The 22301-nt window shown below is 46.9% G+C and overlaps 1 protein-coding gene across 1 annotated transcript in view; it reads left to right on the top strand.

The window, feature by feature from the left end:
• The window catches only part of LOC146871135 (uncharacterized), a 651196-nt gene that overhangs the window by 285518 nt on the left and 343377 nt on the right, over nt 1-22301 (top strand). Inside the window, 2 exon segments of the mRNA XM_085646175.1 lie at nt 1226-1399; nt 1724-1852. Coding sequence (XP_085502301.1) covers nt 1226-1399; nt 1724-1852 — 303 coding nt within the window.

The raw sequence follows: 22301 nt of genomic DNA, 5'->3' as shown, positions 1-22301 counted from the left end.
TCTGCACCAAGCCGCAGGTGGTGCAGACTTTGTGCTTACCTGCACCTCTCCCTTTGCTGATCTTAAACCCTGAAGACTGGAACTGGGTACATATCCATCAAACCGCATTGTTGTTTAACTCCATAGAATGACATTCAACTGTGTTGACTTTTAAAAGACCAAAGTATTTTTCCTGAAAAAGATACTTACCTTTTTGCGAAGATCTTGGTCTTAAAATAAAATTCAAACAAAGATTACTTTTTATAAAATTGGTGTGGATCTCCTTTTAGAATCATGTCATTTATTGGTCATTGTGTGCATAACAAATGTTTTACACTCGTCTGTTGTAGGCCTAAGGCTGCTCGCTCACAGTACAACAAATGGCACTTTGGGTTTCCATTGAGCCCTGTACACTTCTGGGGGATTCTCTGGACTCTGTGCACGGTATAACAACTTATTGGTATACCATATACAGAGCCAGTTTCCTACACACGGTGTCTGGTTGAATTTCTGGTTCGTCCTGGTAAAGGCTCCCAGCACCTCTGAAAATATGACAAAGTCTCATTCAAATTTTCCAAGACTCAACCCGGACCCGCCTTCTTCAAGTATCTAGCCTTTGTTTCCATGGCAGTGGCGGCTACCATTTTAGAAGCGGGCTGTTTAAGGTGGGTTTTTCTTCTCTTCGCTTGTCAAAAAATGACACTTTTTTTGCATTCGGACGTAGAAAAGTTTTCACATTTCCTGACTAATAGGGTTGCTCTGGGACTAATCCACGTGTATCCGATCAGGGCCTCAAATCGCTTACGTCCTAGTCTACTGTTACATTGGCGCCTTATGCTTTTTTTAGCGCTATTTTTTCTTAAATATTTTAAAATTCTTATCTAGGAGTCCCTTTATTGGATGTCTGTTGTTTTGGTCCTAGTTTACTCTTAATAGTTTTCTCTTTGTTTTAAAATTGGTTGGGGAATTTTATTGTGTTGCGGGTGACATTTTCTGCTTTTCTGCTCTACTTAAATACTTTACACATTGCCTTTGATTTAATCTTGACTGCTTGATGTAATCTTTCTTGGGATTGAGCACAGGGTTGTTTTAATTAATTTGTTTGACATCTAGTAGGTGGTGCCCTTATCCTTTGAGCTGGACAAATGTCCACCGCAAATAATCCATATTACCTTTACAAGCACTTTAAATGTTAATAATGATTTTGAAGTGAGCTGATATGTCCTATTTTTTATTTAATGCAAAGGGAGTCCCAGTTGCCCTGAGTGGCAGAGACATGATCATTGCGAAGACCGGCAGTGGAAAAACTGCAGCATTTATCTGGCCTATATTGGTTCACATCATGGATCAGAAGGAACTGCAAGTTGGGGATGGGCCGATTGCTGTGATTGTGTGCCCCACAAGAGAGCTGTGCCAACAGGTAAAGGATGCAACATTTCTGTTTTTATAGTATACCTGGCCTGCTGGTGAGGTATGTATGTTTGGTATACAAATTATAAATCATGCCCCTCTCATATGAACATATTTAGTTTATGATGATGTTGAATGTTAGGTACATTGAATTTTCTCAGTGTCCTCTGGAAGTCAAACCTTCTAACTGAAGTACTATTCTGAGTTAGTATCAATTCTGCTATTCTGAGCACTTTTTGAAACATTAAAGAGGGTTTAAAGCTTTGTGGTCATGATGATAAATTCAAACTGTTAATTAAAAATAATAGGTAATTGTATTGAACTTTATTTTTAGATTCATTCTGAATGTAAGAGGTTTGGAAAAGCTTACAACCTGCGATCAGTGGCGGTCTATGGTGGTGGAAGCATGTGGGAACAGGCAAAAGCTCTGCAAGAAGGGGCAGAGATTGTAGTCTGTACACCTGTGAGTATATGCTAAAAGATAGGCTAGAGGCCGACAGACCCTTTGTGTGAGGGTGCTTTATTGCATGAGTTTTTCATTGTTCATTACCCTTAGACATTGCTTAGTGACCAAAGACTCACCACAGTGTATATGCTAAATCCCAAAGTTCGAGGCATGTGGGCTGCTGAATTCATATCTGTGCATAGATCGCCGCCTAGTGTTGGGTCCGGATGATTGCACATTGTTGTCCTGGAAGAGTCTTCGAAGTATCACGAGATAGGTGGCTCCTCCCCTGGACTACAGTGCGCATGGGCATCCCCTCCATCCTTAGATTGTTTTTTTCCGCCATTGGGTTCGGATGTCCTAATCTTAGCTCTTAGAGTATTTAAGCCTTTATTCGTCGGTATTGTTTTCGTTCGGCGCCGAGTAGTTTCATCGAAGTTAGCCATTTGCCCTTCGACGTCCGAGGCCCGATCAAGATCGACGATGGAATCAAAAACATCGAATAGCCCCTTCAAGCGTTGCCCTCTTTGCAACGCTAAGTATGCTCGCTTCGACGTGCACCCGGTGTGCAACAAGTGCCTCTCTCCAAACCACAACGAAGCCACCTGCATGGCGTGCTCCAGGTTTCGATCGAAGAAGACCCTTCGCATTCGTCGAGCAGCTCGGCTCGAGGCGCAGAAAGCGGCGCCGCACCCGGACAACATCTTCGGGACCGAAGATGAGGAGGTCGTGGACCTTGAAGTTCAGGGAGAGATGTCGGATCCGGCGTCGGAACGTGAATCCGACTATCATGCCGAAGACGAACATATAATAGATAAAGAGGAGGATGACGTCGTCGTACAGGTAGGAGACGACGAAGAGGCCCTTGGGGCCGAGGAGGATGGCTCAGAACATGAGCTAGGCCCTCAGGTCGCCACAGGGCCGAAGGAGGCACTCAATAAGGCTCAGGTCGCGGGATCGCCACAAGGCCTTACCCAAGATCATTCCTCCCGTTCTTCCGCCCCGCATAAACGCCCGGCGTCAAACTATCCTAAAGAGCCATCGGTATCCAAAGTGCCATCACTCGATCAACGAGAATCGAAACTGAAGGCAACGGCACCGAAATCGAAACCGAAAGAAAAAGAGTCTCTCCACGGCGACAAGGCCTCGGAGCCGAAGACGCAAAAGACGGCTGTCGACGCCAAGAGAGGTCATGGGGACGTCGAGCCAAGGGTGGCGCCAAACCTCAAAGCCAAGGTCGCCGACCCCAAAGTATCGGCGCTGAAGAGCGTCCACACAGATATGGAGGGCGGCCATCGAGAGCCAACCCATCCCACTATTCCGGTCCAGAAGACGTCATCTGGTACGGGGCTTGATGCCACAACGAAGAAGGCATCGAAGGACCGTGTCCAATCCACGACGCAATCGCCCTTTGTCAAGCAGAAGGTGTCGGAGTCGTTATTACGCATCCACGACAAGGCTTCCACGACTGGTGCGAAGACAGCCCCGCAGCCGAAAACGGTCTGCGCGGTTCACATCGCGTCGACGCATATAAAGTTCGGCCTCCCACCAGCGGTGCGACCGAAAATGTTCGACGCAAAGAAGGGTCTCGACCCGCAAGAAGCTCGCGGCTCAAAGAATCGTGTTGATGCACCAGCAGGAATACAGATGGGACAGAGACCTGTTGCAGTGCCTCACGACGATGAGGTTCCACAGCCGTTTATCGACTCCACCACTGGTAGACTTTCCATATACAAACGGAAAATCGTAACAGACACCAATGGAGCCATACAAGATTCCATTAAAAAAGAAGAGAACCACATCACCAGTTCTGGTGGAACATATTCAATTTGGCACCCCAGAAACTCAGTCATTCTCGCCCACACACTCTGATACGGATGCTGGAGATGATGGTGATGCTAAGGGCACTTATCCTGTCGATACTGACCCTGAGGACCAAAACCAACCTTGGGTGGACAATACGGATGCAGGGGACACACATACTGCTCCGGACAGACAGGCATATGTGGCAAAAACATCTCCTACAGAGGACACTGCTGCTTTCAATGCCTTAATTGAAAGAGCCGCCAACAATCATGACGTACAGCTCCACACTGATCCTATTGAGGACGAATTTCTAATGGATACCTTCTCTACTTCAGAAAGATCTGTGAAAACTCTGCCCATGCTGAAGGGGGTCCTAAAACAGGCTAATAACATTTTTAAGGAGACCACTAGGGCGAGAGTCCTTAACCCTAGAATTGAAAAAAAATATAGGCCAGCTGCAGTGGACCCTGCCTACATAAAAGGACAGTTGCCTTTAGACTCATTGGTGGTTTCCAATGCTCGGAAGAGAGCCAACTCACAGACAACGGGTGATGCTCCTCCCCCCGACAAGGAGTCTAAGGTCTTGGAAACATCGGGAAAGAGGGTTGCTGCACAGGCAGCTAACATCTGGAGAATTGCCAACACTCAGGCACTTCTCGCTAGATACGACAGGGCGCACTATGATACCCTAGAGACACTGCTGCAGCACCTCCCAGATCAGTATAAAGAAGGAGCGGAGACACTTATTAGAGAAGGGAAGCTCATTAGTAACGCTTGCATTAAATGCGCTCTTGACGCAGCTGACACTGCAGCTAGGGCTATCAACACCAGCGTCATGTTAAGAAGGCATGCTTGGTTGAGAATCTCGGGATTCAAACCAGAGATACAAACAACTATCCTCAATCAACCGGTCAACCCTAACTCCCTCTTTGGCCCCGAGGTTGACACCACCCTAGAGAAACTCAAAAAAGATACAGAGACTGCCAAGTCTATGGGGGCTCTGCAATCCCAGCAGTTTCGGAGTGGGTCCTTTCGTCGCTCTAGCAACAGAGGACCATCTAAAACGCAGAACTCCCAACAGTCGCAGTACACAAAAGGAGGAACACAGCCCGCCTATAACAAAAATAGTAGAGGTGGATACCGTGGAAACAACATCAAAGGCAGAGGCAGAGGAAACAACAGCTCCAGGTCATCCGCCACCAACAAACAGTGACGCCTTGTCACTGCCCCCCGACCACGTAACACCTGTCGGGGGGAGACTATAGAGGTTCCTGCCAGTCTGGGAATCCATTACTACAGACAGGTGGGTGAGAGAAATTGTCCAGTACGGTTATTGTCTGGAGTTCACGTCCACTCCACCCAACATACCACCAAGACACCGTCATATGTCCGCAGAGCACTTGCACTTATTCCAACAGGAGGTTCTCAGTATGCTCCAAAAAGGAGCCATAGAACTCGTGCCTGCAAAGGAACGAGGATCAGGGGTGTACTCACTGTATTTTCTGATCCCCAAAAAGGATGGATCTCTCAGACCCATACTAGATCTAAGACCTCTAAACTGTTACATTCTGTCAGAGCATTTTCACATGCTCACTCTGCAACAAGTGCTACCGTTGCTCAGTCAGGGAGACTTTCTCGCAACATTGGACCTCAAAGATGTGTATTTCCATATACCCATACACCCCTCACACAAAGTATCTCAGGTTCACTGTTCTCAATCAGCATTACCAGTTCAAAGTCCTCCCTTTCGGGGTAACGACGGCACCCAGAGTGTTCACCAAGTGCCTGGCTACAGTGGCGGCACACTTAAGGAGACAGCACATACATGTCTATCCTTATCTGGACGACTGGCTTATCCAGGGAAAGTCGGCCCAGCACTGTGCCAGCCACATGTCCCACACCATTCACCTTCTTCACAGCCTGGGCTTCTCACTGAATTATCCAAAGACCCACCTTCAACCCAACCACGTACAGCAGTACCTAGGCGCAACCATAGACACTCTGGCAGCCACGGCACAGCCAAATTCAGTGAGGATCAACAGCATTCAGTTGCTCATAAAGAAATTCAGACCTCAACACTCACTCCCAGCAAGAGTGTTTATGCAGTTGATAGGCATGATGGCCTCCTGCATCTTCATAGTCCCACACGCAAGATTACATATGCGCCCGCTTCAGGAGTGCTTGGCACGTCAGTGGAATCAGGCCCACGGACAGTTAAAAGACCAAGTGTTGGTGAGCGGTCGGGCATACAACTCTCTGCATTGGTGGAATCCACAAAACCTTTGCAAGGGCCGACCGTTCCAGGAGCCTGTTCCACAAATCATACTGACAATGGACGCGTCTCTCCAGGGATGGGGAGCTCACGTACTCAATTACACAGTGCAGGGACTATGGTCGACACAGCAAAGGAGGATGCACATCAACCTTTTGGAACTAATGGCGATCTTCCTTGCACTGAAAGCATTCAAGATACACTTGTGCAACAAAGTCGTGTTCATTCGAACGGACAACATGACCGCCATGTACTACATACAGAAGCAGGGAGGAACACACTCGCCACAGTTGTCTCATCTGGCTCAGAGCCTGTGGAAGTGGGCCATTCAGAGGAACATCTTCCTCATGGCGGAACACCTCCCAGGCAAAGACAACCAGATGGCAGATCTGCTCAGCAGGCACAGCCACCAAATGCACAAGTGGGAGATACATCCATCAGTACTCCAACCGTACTTCCAACAGTGGGGTCATCCAGAGATAGACCTATTCGCCACAAAGGAAAACGCAAAATGCCAAAACTTTGCCGCCAGGTTCCCACATCCACAGTCGCAAGGCAATGCGATATGGATGAACTGGTCCGGCAAATTTGCGTACGCTTTTCCCCCAGCACCATTAATACCGCTGGTGGCACGCAAGCTCAAGCAACACTCGATGACGCTCATCCTGGTTGCTCCAACGTGGGCACGCCAGCCATGGTACATCACTTTTCTGGAACTCTCCGTGGTACCGCATCAAAGGCTACGGCTCACACCCACTCTTTTAACGCAGAGCCGTGGCGAGATTCAGCACCCAGATCCGCAACAGCTGAACCTGGCGATCTGGCTCCTGAAATCCTAGAATTTGGCTACCTAAACTTGCCTCCAGACTGTATGAATATCATCAAGGAGGCAAGGAGACCCACTACCAGAGCATGCTATGCGGCCAAGTGGAATAGATTTGTCATGTATTGTAAAAATAATGACATAAATCCACTGGATGCGTCAACCCAGAACATTATCTGTTATTTATTACACTTATACAGATGCAATCTAGCATACAATTCCATCCGTATACATTTAACCGCATTGGCAGCTTACCTTCAGAACAGGCAGCACCTCTCACTCTTCAAAGTGCCTGCCATCAAAGCTTTCCTGGAGGGCCTCAAACGTGTCATTCCCCCTAGACACCCCCCGTCACCAGTCTGGAACCTAAATGTGGTCCTCACCAGACTGATGGGACCATCTTTTGAATCTCTACACTCTTGTGTGGTTCAATTTCTAACCTGGAAAGTAGCTTTCCTCGTTGCCATTACTTCCCTAAGACGAGTTAGTGAACTTCAGGCACTCACCATTCAGGAGCCATTTATACAGGTTCATGCAAACAGGGTCGTGCTACGCACCAACCCTACTTTCATGCCCAAGGTCATTTCGCAGTTCCATATGAACCAATCTATAGAACTACCAGTGTTTTATCCTAATCCTGAGAATGTAGCAGAGAGAATGCTCCACACCCTTGATATCAAAAGAGCTCTCATGTACTATATTGATAGAACACAATCTTTCAGGAAGACAAAACAACTGTTTGTTGCCTTTTCCCCGCAGCACAAGGGCAACCCCATTTCCAAAGCAGGGATAGCTAGGTGGATCATTAAATGTATACAGATTTGCTATGAAAAAGCTAAGCGCACACTAATGATTCCTCCGAGAGCCCACTCCACTCGAAAGTTGGGGGCCTCCATGGCTTTCCTGGGAAATATTCCCTTAGAGGAGATATGTAGAGCAGCCACATGGTCCACTATACATACCTTTACCAAACACTACTGTGTAGATGTACACTCAAGGCAGCAAGCTGCTGTAGGCCAGGCTGTTCTCAAAACTCTTTTTCAGACTGCTGAAGCTGGCACGGGCAGCCGCCGCTAAATGGAGGGACTGCTATATAATCTCTGCACAGATATGAATTCAGCAGTCCACATGCCTTGAACTGATTATGCTACTTACCAGTATGCATCTGTTCTTGGCATGTAGGGCTGCTGACATTCATATCGCCCACCCTCCTCCCCGGCGCCTGTGGCAGCTGTAGCATTCAGTGATTTCTAGTTAGCATGGTCATCATTCACTGTATTACACTCCATCTATGCCACAATGGCGAAAAACAATCTAAGGATGGAGGGGATGCCCATGCGCACTGTAGTCCAGGGGAGGAGCCACCTATCTCGTGATACTTCGAAGACTCTTCCAGGACAACAATGTGCAATCATCCGGACCCAACACTAGGCGGCGATCTATGCACAGATATGAATGTCAGCAGCCCTACATGCCAAGAACAGATGCATACTGGTAAGTAGCATAATCAATATATGCTGTAGTAATTTGCAGATTAAAGACATTCTTTGCTTCTCAACATGCTGATTTAAGTCTTGCAGTTTGAATTTTTCTGGATTCACATGCTGTGTATATATCATTCATATACTGCTTTGGTGAGAAATTCTGTAATTCAAACTACGTAAACTATGCTTGTCTTTCTAATTCTTCTTCCCATCAATATAGGAAGACTTCTTAAGAAGCATCAGCAAAATGAGAGAAGCAGAAGTGCCCTTTTTGATAAACATGATAGATAATGCCCATAGATTAAGATTTTGAAGCAAACACGTCTGGGTGTCAAATGCTATGGATTTTCCAGCCAAAAGGAACCATACACCAGCAAGGCCTGCAGCATTATTTTAGGAAAATAAAAAATACAATTACTGCCTTCCATCCAAAGATTTATTGTATTCTGAGGTATCTGCATGTTCACTTTCACTGGCAGCCAAATCTCTGTGCCGTCATCACAGGGTTGGCTGTCTCTCTAAAACATATGTGCTAATGGTTACATACCTGTTAGAGTTAGTTATGCAGGTTAAAGACTCGACTCACATGCTGTGCATTATTCCGTCATCAAGTGGTTGGGTCTGGAATTGTCTCAGTTCCGTCTCTTATTGTTGTGTGCGTCTCCTCTGTCGGACGTGCACCCAGGAAGCCCTGTTGCGTGGTTTCCATCTCCAGATTCTTTGTTTTTCTGCTGTTGCATCTGGATGCAGTGGAGGAGCTCTCTGATAAACGATAGAAGGATCCTTTTTGAGAAAAATCAAGGAGGAACCGGAGAGGGAACCGGCAACACTACATCTGACACTGAATGGCATCAAAGATCATCACCAGTTTTGCACCAGGTTTTTAACCCTAGCAGAACATGAGGTCTTCGACCATGTGGGCAAAGAATGCTGGTTAGTGGGGGGCGCTAGTGTGCCCGAAGCAAGATGGCCACACGTTAGTGCAGCTCTGCTGGTTGGGGCCAATATCCGTATAAAATCCTGCATTTCTTCCAGCCATCTAAGCATGAGAGATGGCTATTTCTTACCCTCAGCGTATATACTGCACCTGGAACTGTAAGTGTTGGTGCGATTGTGGCTGATCATAGCCTAATTCTCACGGCTGATTGACTCCATGGCAACATGGCGGCCATCGCGGAGCGCTGAATACCAGTGAGGCGGCTGGAGTGTTGGAGCAGCTTTGAAACGTCTGCTTCGGTTGGTGGTGAGGGTGGCCCCCGACACACTGCCACAAAGCTGCGGTGGACGAGCGGAGGTGAGCGCCGCGGCGGTTTGAGGTGCCGCTGCCGCGAGGCCTGGAAAGCCGGAGCACCTTGCGGAGATGCCGGTATGCTAGGTGCGGGCGGACTGGGGCTGTAGCGGTGTGCTGGTTTCGTCCCCGTGCGTGCTCCGACTCTTGGGCTCGGATGTGGCGTGTCCGCTGAAAAACCCTTGGCTGATTACTCGTCCCTGCCTCCCGGGTGAGGAGCTGCATCGGAGGTGGTGGGGTTTTGCGGGCCGCCACTAGTGAGGGACATCTGCGGAGTGTTTTGGTGATGCACGGCCAGACAGCCTTTGGGAGAGTTCTGTCAATCGTGCATAATAAAAAGAATTACGTATCACGGAATTAGCGGTAGTCTAGACGGCTGCGAGCCTCTATTTGAAAAGACGGCGATCTGCCTGTGATGCAGCGTGGAATGTCAAATCCCCCCTTCTTCACAGACCAAATATCGCAATAGCACATTAACTCAATACATTCATTGGTGGGGCCCATAACACCAACACCATTGATCTGCTCTCCCGGGAGGGATAAGTTTCCATACGCTGACATGAAAGGAATATCTTTTCACCTAAACCCTAATATACATTGAACACCTTTATTAATTTCAAACCTCGTGATATTCCCCTCATTTGGCGATGAATCAGTTAGTTGAATTTGGGTATTTGGTAATTCAATTCCTTTTATTTATACTCTTCTCTTAATCTAATTTCTTCAAAAAATCAACTCAACACATTTGTCTATTAATCAAAGCATCGTTTATCTAATTAATTGCAAATTTTTGAAAATCACCGACTAAACCGCAGAACATCATATTTACCTAATCTGGCTATTAGTCGTCCTAATCGAACGAGATCCTCAACTCACTATTCTACCAACTTTTATAAGGATTTTAATTTCAAAATGTATCAAGAATGAGTTTTAGACAGTTCTGATTGGTGGGTTTGGGGTCGTTCGGTGAAGTTCTCATATAGTCTATTCGATTAAGTCATCACACTTGCTGGTTTCAGTTTTAAAGACAGTCCTTTGTTTTGTGGTCCTGGCAACTCTCCCAGTACGACCTTGGTTGGTACATCTTGCCTGAGTTCAGGACGAGGCCACTGTTGCTGGCTGTTGCGCAGGCGCATTTCACCCGAAACCTCGTGGAACGGTGACTAGGGCCGTCGAGTCAAAAGTCAGCCATCTTTACGATGGCCCAAACGGTCAACACAAAACATAATAAAAACATAGAAATGGCTAATAAAATGTTAAACCCTCACTAATTCCCCTATGTGTATGTAATTACCTAGCATAATAGCAACATTTAAAGCGTTTATATTCACCCAGTGATGTCATCTGGTGCAACTTACAATTACGACAAAAAAGCAACATATATCATGCAATATTCTAATTTTCTAACATTAGTATGCGTACATATATTAGTATACAGTTAGTTTAGCCATGCAAAATGCAAACCCCACGTGTAATTCTTTCGTTAATATAATTGGTGAGATATCACTTCAAACGAATAAATAATATTACAATTAATAGATTATTCGGATTAATATAAACATGCAGAATGGGGGTGGGGGTGTATACAAAATTTTGTACTACCCGCTCCATCAATCCCCCCTTTGGTGATATAACCACACCAACAAAATGTTGTATCACGTTTACGGAATTTCAAAGTGATTTCTTGTTTTTATTCATATTTCAGTTTCCCCGGTTTCTTTTCTTTTTGCTGATTTATACATGCTTTCCTTAAACTCCTCCAATTCTATCTCTTCAAATTCTCTTTCTTGTTTCTTATCTCTTCTCCTTAAATTTTCTCTTCTTAACTTGTTCTGATTTTTATCCTTTTTACGACAAATACACCCTAATTTAATTATTAATACTGTGAAAATCACACGTTAATGGAAATAATATCTTACCTAAAAACGTACTACCTAGTTTTACTATGAAATCTTTAATAGCTGATAATTTCTTTCCAATCTTTTCCCAAACACCTTCAACCTCCAGTGGTACAATTTCGTCATGCAATTCTGTAATATTTTTAATATAAATTTTCAAATCTTTACTTTCGTCAGGAATGTAAGTACAACAGTGTTGAACTTTCAGCATTCCACAGACTCCACCCTCTGTTGCCAATAATATATCAAGGGCAAGTCGATTTTGCATTACCATAGCACGCATGGCAACCATTTCAGTATTTACTAATAAAAATCCTCCAGCGGTGCTTGTGGAAAAGCGATCCACTACTGTTGAAAGTCTTCTAATTTTGTTTGCATTCAGAGATATTCCCACTGCTGGTATCAATGCTCCAAAAATGTCACCCACAATTTCTGTCCAAGATTCTCACTTACTACGTGCTAAATAACTCCCTAAACTATGTGTTCGAGGCATGTGGGCTGCTGAATTCATATCTGTGCATAGATCGCCGCCTAGTGTTGGGTCCGGATGATTGCACATTGTTGTCCTGGAAGAGTCTTCGAAGTATCACGAGATAGGTGGCTCCTCCCCTGGACTACAGTGCGCATGGGCATCCTCTCCATCCTTAGATTGTTTTTTTCCGCCATTGGGTTCGGATGTAACTATCTTAGCTCAACTTAGGAATACTTAGATTTAGGCCAAAAGGCCTTTAGTTTTCGTCGGTACAGTTACCGTTCGGTGTCGACTACTAGCTTTAGTGCTCCACACCCTCTTCCAACTTTCAGACCGGTTTGGTCCAAACTTCGAAGCTCGATCGACGATGGAATCGAGGACTCCATTCAAGAGGTGTCCGTTATGCCACGCGAAGTACACTCATATCGACGTCCACCCAGTCTGTAATAAATGTCTCTCGCCGGATCACGACGAATCGAAATGCATGGCCTGTGCACGGTTCCGATCTAAGAAGACTGCGGAATCGACGGGCAGCGAGGCTCGAAGCACAGCAAGCAGCGCCTGCTCCCACCAACATATTCAGCACCGAGGACGAGGACGCCGAGAGCGTGGAAGAAGTAGTCTCTAGCCCCGCTTCAGAACATGATTCCCGATCGGACGACGACGATGAGGTGATCTTTCGACGTGAAGAAACCGTCGATGAGGTAGGAGACTTCGACGAGGCCTACGGGGCCGAAGAAGACAGCTCTCCCGAAGAGCTAGGCCAACCCGTCGAAACGGAGGCCGAAACTGTACGTCGTCATCAGGCTCCGGTCGAGGGATCGCCTTCGGGCCTTACCCAAGATCAAATACATGGTTCCTCGGACCCACCTTCCGGTCCGGCCTCGAACACTCTGCAAGAGCCACTATTACCAAAGACGACCGGGTTATTAGACCCAAAACCATCCATCGCTCCAGTCCCTTCAAAAACGAAAGTGAAACTGGTGGGGGTCGGATCGAAGGCGTCGAAACCATCCACTGCCCCGACGCCAAAAAAAGTCGTCGGCTCCGACCGCGTACAAAGAGACTTCGGCGCCGAGCTCACCGCAGCGGATGCGGTCGATACACGGAAAAAGCATGCCCTCGGGCACCACAAGGCACCGAGACCTTCGGCGCCGACATCGAAGGCCGTAACCTCCGCAGTCAAAATGGCCGCCCCGGCTACGTCGACGCCTAGAGCACCGATGCCGACTAAGTCCTCGACTACGTCGACTGTCGATACATCCCTTCATACCAGTGACCCCCTTCCGACAAAGAAGTCGGGGCTGGCCTCGACGCCTACTACCAAGGTGCCCATCAAACCACCATCTGCGTTCGCTGTGCAGCAGGTCTCTGCATCTTTACAACGCATCCGTGACCGGGCAACCCTCCACTCTATCTCGGGTCCCAACACAACCTCCCCTTGTAGAGTGCACTCGGAGCCCACCAACATCACGTTTGGGCTGCCACCGCCATCGGCACCGAAACTATTTCAAATTCGGACACGTGTTCTCCACACACAGTCCACCACCTCTGGCCTTACAGAACAAGACTCTTCGGGGCCATGATTTATCGACGCCGACACTGGCAGATTAATGCTCCACAAGCGCAAAATAACGCCGGTCAGGGAAGAGGAGCCATACAAAATTCCTCTTAAACGCAAGCTGCCAGCTGAGCAGGAACCAGTGCTACAAGAACACTTCCAACCCTTCCATTCAGATCCGCAGTCCTTTTCTCCTACCCCTGCCGGATCGGACGCAATACAGGACTATGGCGGGGAGGATACCATCTACCCTGGGGACGTAGATCCTGATGAACAACTACAAGACCCGGATCAGGCGTGGGATGATCCCACAGACCAAAGTGTCGCGCCACATAATCAAGATGCGCAACTCTATAACGTAAAAACGTCTCCTACAGAGGACACGGCTGCATTTAATGCCCTCATCGAACGGGCTGCTGCTCATCATGGGGTGGAGCTCCATTCTGACGCCATTGAAGAAGACTTCCTGCTTGACACTTTCGCATCTTCAGAAAGAACTGTCAAAACCCTGCCCATGTTAAAAGGGGTTCTCAAACCTGCTAAAGACATTTTCAAGGACACCACAAGAGCCCGGGTGTTAAATCCTAGGATTGAATAAAAATACAAGCCTGCACCCGGTGACCCTAAATACATTAGGGGTCAATTGCCGTTAGACTCCATGGTGGTTGCCAATGCTCGCAAGAGAGCCCACTCACAAACGACTGGTGATGCTCCTCCCCCAGACAAGGAGTCAAAAGTACTAGAAACATCGGGCAAACACATTGCAGCGCAAGCAGCGAACATCCTGCGCATTGCTAATACACAGGCACTCCTGGCACGTTATGACAGGTCACATTACGACACACTGGAGTCACTGCTCCAACATCTACCAGATGAGTATAAGGAGTCAGCGGAGCTACTCATTAGAGAAGGACAACTCCTCACTAATGCATCCATAAAATGCGCCCTTGACGCAGCTGACACAGCGGCTAGAGCAATAAACACAAGCGTCATGCTAAGACGTCATGCCTGGTTAAGAATCTCCGGCTTCAAACCCGAGATCCAAAACAATATTCTAAACTTACCAGTTAACACAGAATTCTTATTCGGCCCAGACGTTGACACTACCCTAGAAAAGATAAAGAAAGACACTGACACTGCGAAATCAATGGGGGCTCTGCAAACGCAGCAATTTCGTAGTGGCTCCTATCGTCGCACTGGAAATAGAGGCACAACAAGGGGTCAGGGGTCACAACAGCAGTATACTAAAAGTGGCGCACAAAGCACCTATGACAAAAACAACAGGGGTGGATATCGTGGATCCAGCACCAAAGGTAGGGGACGTGGCTATGGCAACACCAGGTCCTCTCCGAAAAACAAACAGTGACGCCCTCTCCTTACCCCCCGACCACATAACACCTGTCGGGGGACGACTCCAGCAGTTCCTGTCCGCATGGAAAAACATCACCACGGACATGTGGGTCAGGGACATCATCCAACATGGGTACTGTCTAGAACTAACTTCCACTCCACCCAACATACCACCAAAGCACCGTCCTATGTCAGCCGAACATTTAGATTTACTCCAGCAAGAAGTGCTTGCTATGCTCACAAAAGGGGCAATAGAAGTAGTGCCCATCGACCAGCAGGGCACAGGGGTGTACTCTCTGTACTTCTTAATCCCAAAAAAGGACGGCTCGCTCAGACCTATCCTAGACCTGCGACCCCTAAACCTATATATACTATCGGAGCATTTCCATATGCTCACCCTCCAGCAGGTTCTCCCACTACTCAGTCAGGGGGATTTCCTAGCTACGCTAGACCTGAAGGATGCATACTTCCACATACCAATACACCCTTCACTCAGGAAATACCTCAGATTCACTATTCAAGGGAATCACTATGTAAATGTATGTAAATGTAGTTGAGATTATATAGCGCACAGCTACCCGCTGTGGGTTTCCCGGCACTTGCTTAGGGAACCCGTCCTGGTATTCCCCTGTGAGATAGCAGGGTATCCACAAGGTGAAAGTCAGGCATCCCGCCACGAGGGGCTGTTGTGGAGATTAAGCAAGCTATTGCCCAGACTCGGAACCCGTGAGTCAATGAGGCACCGGGGCGAGAATTATCGAGTCCGTGGAATTTTTTAGCCCAAGACCCGCCGAGGCGGGGAATTGAACCCTGGTCCAGGACCGATCTCAGCTTCCGGGTCTGCCGCCTCTAACCCCTGAGCCACACTTCTCCACCAGTTCAAAGTTCAAAGTTCTCCCCTTCGGAGTAACAACAGCACCCAGGGTCTTTACCAAGTGCCTGGCAACAGTGGCCGCGCATCTGCGGAGACAAAACATTCACGTCTTCCCTTATCTGGACGACTGGCTAGTTCAGGCCAAATCAGCACAACAATGTGCCACCCACATGTCCCACACCATTCACCTTCTCCACGGTCTGGGATTCTCACTAAATTACCCAAAATCAAGTCTCCAACCTGCGCACGTACAGCAGTACTTAGGCGCAACGATCGACACTCTGGTTGCCACAGCTCAGCCAACTTTAGTGAGAATCAACAGCATGCAACAGCTGATCTCCAAATTCCGACCTCAGCACTCCCTTCCTGCGCAAGTATTCATGCAGTTGATAGGCATGATGGCCTCCTGCATTTTCATAGTCCCACACGCGAGACTACATATGCGCCCGCTTCAGGAGTGCTTGGCACGTCAATGGAATCAGGCTCACGGGCAATTAAAAGACCTAGTGTTTGTGAGCGGTCGGGCATACAACTCTCTGCATTGGTGGAATCCACAAAACCTTTGCAAGGGCCGACCGTTCCAAGAGCCTGTTCCACAAATAGTACTGACAGCGGACGCCTCTCTCCAGGGATGGGGAGCTCATGTACTCAATTACACAGTGCAGGGACTATGGACGACACAGCAAAAGAAGATGCACATCAACCTTCTGGAACTGATGGCAATCTTCCTAGCCATGAAGGCATTCAAAGTACACCTGTGCAACAAAGTCGTGTTGATCCGGACGGACAACATGACTGCCATGTACTACATACAGAAGCAGGGAGGAACACACTGTCCACAGTTGTCTCATCTGGCTCAGAGCATGTGGAAGTGGGCCATTCAAAGGAACATATTCCTCATGGCGGAACACCTCCCCGGCAAGGACAACCAGATGGCGGATCTGCTCAGCAGACACAGCCACCAGATGCACGAGTGGGAGCTACACCCATCAGTACTCCAACCGTACTTCCAGCAGTGGGGTCATCCAGAGAAAGACCTATTCGCCACAAACGAAAACGCAAAATGCCAAAGCTTTGCCGCCAGTTTCCCACATACACAGTCGCAGGGCAAGGCGATATGGATGAACTGGTCCGGCAGATTTGCGTACGCTTTTCCCCCAGCGCCATTAATACCGCTGGTGGCACGCAAACTGCGACAGCACTCACTGACACTCATCCTAGTTGCTCCAACGTGGGCGCGCTAGCCATGATACACCACCTTTCTGGAACTTTCCGTGGTGCCGCATCAAAGGCTACGGATCAAACCCGCACTTTTAACGCAGAACCATGGCGAAATTCAGCACCCAGATCCGCAACAGCTGAACCTGGCAATCTGGCTCCTGAAGTCTTAGAGTTTGGCTACCTAAACCTGACACCTGACTGTATGGAGATCATCAAGGAGGCCAGGAGACCCACTACCAGAGCTTGCTATGCAGCTAAATGGAAGAGGTTTGTCATTTACTGCAACAACAATGACATTAACCCGCTAGACGCATCCATTCAGAACATAATCTGCTACCTCTTACACCTATACCGATGCAATCTGGCATACACCTCAATACGTATCCATTTAACAGCAATAGCAGCCTATCTCCAAAACAGGCAACACCTCTCTTTATTCAGAGTGCCTGCCATCAAAGCCTTCTTGGAAGGACTTAAATGAGTAATTCCCCCAAGACACCCACCAGCACCGGTGTGGAACCTCAACTTGGTCCTCACCAGACTGATGGGTCCGCCCTTTGAACCTCTCCATTCATGTGAGATTCAATTCCTCACCTGGAAAGTGGCTTTCCTGGTTGCCATCACTTCCTTAAGGAGAGTTAGTGAACTCCAGGCACTAACCATTCAGGAGCCATTCATTCAGGTCCACGCAAACAGGGTTGCCCTACGCACCAACCCCAAGTTCATGCCCAAAGTCATATCACAGTTCCACATTAATCAAACTATCGAACTGCCCGTTTTCTTCCAAAATCCGCAAAATGTCGCGGAAAGAATGCTCCATACACTAGATGTAAAGCGGGCTCTCATGTACTATATTGACAGGACAAAGGATTTTAGAAAAACTAAACAACTCTTCGTTGCCTTCTCTCCACAACACAAAGGCAACGCCATTTCCAAAGCAGGAATAGCCAGATGGATCATTAAATGCATTCAGATTTGCTATCACAAAGCTAAACGCACATTAACGGTTCCCCCACGAGCCCACTCAACACGAAAGTTAGGGGCATCCATGGCTTTCCTAGGAAACATCCCTTTACACGAAATTTGTAGAGCAGCCACATGGTCCACTATACATACATTTACCAAACACTACTGCGTAGATGTACACTCAAGACAGCAAGCAGCTGTAGGACAGGCTGTTCTCAAAACTCTTTTTCAGACTGCTGCAGCTGGCACTGGTAGCCGCCGCTAATAGGAGGTACTGCTATGTATTCTATGCACAGATATGAATTCAGCAGCCCACATGCCTCGAACTGAATATGCTACTTACCAGTATGCATCTGTTCTTGGCCTTTTAGGGCTGCTGACATTCATATCGCCCACCCTCCTCCCCGGCGCCTGTAGCAGCTGCAGCTCTCAGAATTACTGTATAGCATGGTCATCACTTACTGTATCTACTCCATCACTGCCACAATGGCGAAAAACAATCTAAGGATGGAGAGGATGCCCATGCGCACTGTAGTCCAGGGGAGGAGCCACCTATCTCGTGATACTTCGAAGACTCTTCCAGGACAACAATGTGCAATCATCCGGACCCAACACTAGGCGGCGATCTATGCACAGATATGAATGTCAGCAGCCCTACATGCCAAGAACAGATGCATACTGGTAAGTAGCATATTCAACACCATCTTCTCCTCTATCCATATGAAAAATCTTTGGAAAAACCAGGCCTACATAACATGTGCCATACCAATGGTCTGGTAAACGATAATATGCCCTATTCCCACAAATGAAATATAACCCAGGAAAAACTGGAGCTTTTCCACCTTTAAATCCCCATCCACCCATGATTCGGTATGTATCATGGCACTCACTATTACCTACAAAATAATTATCATATGCAGTTTGATTCCTTCTTATACACAATTTCCCTGTCTGAGGCCAATCTAAAGCCATAGTTGGACTGTCTTCACCTTTCAGATGTTTTTCCATTTCTACATCCCAGACTGTCTTCTCCACTTTTCCTTCAGATGCTTTTCTTTGCATTTTCAGTCTCCTTTCTTCAACCTTATCTATAAATGTATTTTCCTCTTTCTTTAAACTGCAAGTCAAATTGTTCTTAAATATATATTCTAATGTTAGTTCTTTAGTCTCCAAGAAAAATTCACCTAATACTTTTGCAGGTTTTACCTTATTAAGCTTGTTAATTGACGGTACTTGTGAAAATATAGTATCTACATCTGAAAAATAATACTCTAATTTCCCTGTTTGATAAAATAGACTAGCTATTACACTACATGTTATTCCATAAGTTACTGGAAGGTGGTGATAAGTCACTCCCTCCGATACAGAGGCAGGTAACTGCATACAAACGTAGCAGTCCCTTACGTCCATTGTCTTTACATATTCATACAACAATTTTGAAAACACATTATTAGAAAAATCAGTTATAGACCTGTCTTTATGTAAATAATTTTTATCTATTCTGGTCGGTACTACCTTTTGAATCTTTTCTATGTTAGTTTTATTCTCACTATGTCCTAGTGTATCTATAGTAACTTTGAATGAAATCAGGAGAGCAAGTATGCTCCATAGAAGCATTTATAATCCTGTACAACAACAACACATTTTACACCATCTCCTCAAAAATGTACATCTACCTTTGCTACTATCTATGTTTGCCATTTTTGCTAAAATGGACCGTGTCTTTTGACTTAGCCTCTTCGACTTCACATTAGTTTTTCTAACCCAAGGCTCTAAGCACCTACTTGGTTCTACCAGTTTTTGTCTTTTTCTGTATTTTGTCTTTCCATCAATAGTTTTCTTATCTCATTCAGTTTGGCATTTCATCATCTTTCACTTTTCCTTTGTGATCTGTATACAGAATGTTCTGAACATCCGCTTCTTCTCCAATATCGGACAAGATAACTCTCAGGATTTCCGATTCTTCGTCTTCCTCAACCACTTCTGGTACAACCACCTCTGGATTTCCTTGGCTATCCGCCTCTTCTTTTACTTCAGGCAGGGCCACATACGCCCATTCTGGTGATTTATACTTCTGGTTAGGTTTCCTTGTTCTTTTGCTTTCTTTAACTACAATTGTTTCTTCTTCTTTTGATTTCTCCTGACTTGTCACTTCATTCACCTGTTCAGCCCTTGGTTGTGAGAAAGTGGCTCTGTATTTACTGTTCCAAACTAGGTACAGGGTGTACAGAGTCCACAGTCCCCAGAGGCTTAAGTTAGATATAACCTTATGCTCTAAAGTGGTAGCTTGGTTGAGCAGTAAGGCAGTATCAGAGGACAGTGTAAAGCATTTGTTGTACACCCTCAGTCAGCAAATGGTCTCACACACTCAATAACTGAACTCTAGGCCAATGGTTTATATATAAAAAAGATATGCTTGTTTTATTTTAGAACCAACAATTGGAATTAAAATATACTTTCTCAGAATGAGATGCTTTATATAAATACTTTTGCAATATGCAATTGACTTTTGTAAACAGTTACAAGTGGTTGCAATAGGCAACACTATTTTAAACACAATAATGCATTGAGCTCAATGGAAATTTCAAGTTATTTGTAACAGATTACTTTTAGGATTACTTTTGGAATTCCAGGACTGGATCCTAGATTCAGTCCTGGGTCAGTACTTAGAATCAAGTGATGAAAGTCGACTTAATTACTGTGATGATTTTTAAACAATATTTAGCTATTTTAAAAGTTGACACTTAGAAAATATTTCATAGAAAACAGTCAATGATTCCCTATGGCAGAAAATTCAAGTTGCAGGTATAGTATGTTCACGTTACTTTTGTAATCCAGTACTGGGTGCCTAGACTCAGTACTGGGACCTTTATCCAAAACGGGTAAGTAATTAAGTTTTCAGATATTATACGATTTTTAAAGAATATTTAAAGATTGCAGAAATTGACACTTAGAAGAAATTTCACAGAAAAACAGTCAATGATTTCCTATGGAAGAAAATTGAGTTACTGGTAAGTACAGTTGTAAGTAGTTTTCAGAGTCAGTGCTAGGCACCAAGATCCAGCACTGAAAGCTCACCTAAGAGCCGGTGAGTATTTTCGTTTTCGTTACTCGGCTGATTTTTGGTGAATATTTTAAGTTTTGAAAAGTCCACACTTAGAAGAAATTTCAGAAAAAGCCAGTCAATGTTACCCTATTGAGTTATCGGTTTAAAGGTAAGTACTCGACTGGCAGAGTTGAGGTTCTGGGCATAGACTCAGGGGTCCCCCAGGGTCAGGTAGGTACAGTTGGTTCACCCCCAGCGGCAATAGGGCAGCCGGGTGCAGAGAGAGTTAGGCCCTATGTTATCCTATGAGGCATAGGGGGGACCTTGGTTGGTGGCTGCTGACTAGCAGGCGACGCGTCTGTGGGAGCTGGGCTCCTGGTCACTTACTCAGGGCAAGTGGGGAAGTAGATAGGTGTAGAGGATGCACTGCCAGGGCGGCTGGGTGCAGGGTGCTTTTGAGCCTTCGGGCGCTCAATTGATTTCAATGGGAAATCTCCGGTTTAGAAAAAGACTGCAAGCTTGGGGACGAGGATTCTTCAGGTGCCACCACCACTTCGAGAGGTAATTTGAGTAGTTGGAGGATAGGTAGGTACCCCGGTATTGGGCACAGGGGGCCGCGAGGCGCCGGGTGCAGGGGTGCCTTTTGGTGTCGGGAAATCTTACCCTCTGTTGATCGCGGTTGGGGGGGCACCTTGTTCTGAGGCTGCAGGCTTCTTCAGGAGTGTCGAGGGAGGTCCTTGGGTGCCAGACTCGGGGTCACAGTCGCCGTGCGGTCGTCCTCGTGGTCTTTGTTCACTCAGGCACAGGCCAGGCTTGGCTGGTGCAGAGTGTGCTGGGTTCGCGGTTCGGGCTGCTGCCAGGGATTAGAAGTAGATTTTGAGTAGAGCCTCTACTCATGGGAGTCCCAGGGGCTTAGAGTCAAAACATAGCCAGGTCTTCCGGGGTTTGTGAGGTTGCTGGCCACAAGAGATGCCGGGTTGGAGCAGGAGCAGGTTCGAGGGTCGACAGGCTGGTAGGGCTGAGGCCAAAGCAGTTTGTGTCTTCCTCTTCTTAGCAGCTGCAGGGCAGGTCTTCTTTCTTCTAGCTCTTCTTCGGATTTTGGAATCTGGAATCTGGTGAAGGAAGGTTCAGGGTGCCCCTAAATACTAGATTTAGGGGCGTTACAGGTAGGTGAAGGGCAGGGACCAATGGGTCCCTGTCCTGGGGTGGGTACACCCCCTATCCTGCCCCTCTCCTGTGGGAGGGGGGCAGTAGCCTAGTCCTGATAGGGTAGGGCTTCCCATCTTCAAGAGTGGTGGGGTTGGCAGGCTGGCACATCCCCTGTCCTTATTTAGGGTTTCCAGCCAAGCTTCCCGCCAGAGTGGGGGTTTGCAGTGGCCCGGGGAAGCTCACAGAGGCGGCATGCC

Source organism: Triturus cristatus, chromosome 1_1, assembly GCF_964204655.1.
Source record: "Triturus cristatus chromosome 1_1, aTriCri1.1, whole genome shotgun sequence".
In the NCBI taxonomy this organism is placed as follows: domain Eukaryota; kingdom Metazoa; phylum Chordata; class Amphibia; order Caudata; family Salamandridae; genus Triturus; species Triturus cristatus.
The sequence above is the reverse complement of the archived record's forward strand: the minus strand, read 5'-3'. Positions and strand labels throughout refer to the sequence as shown.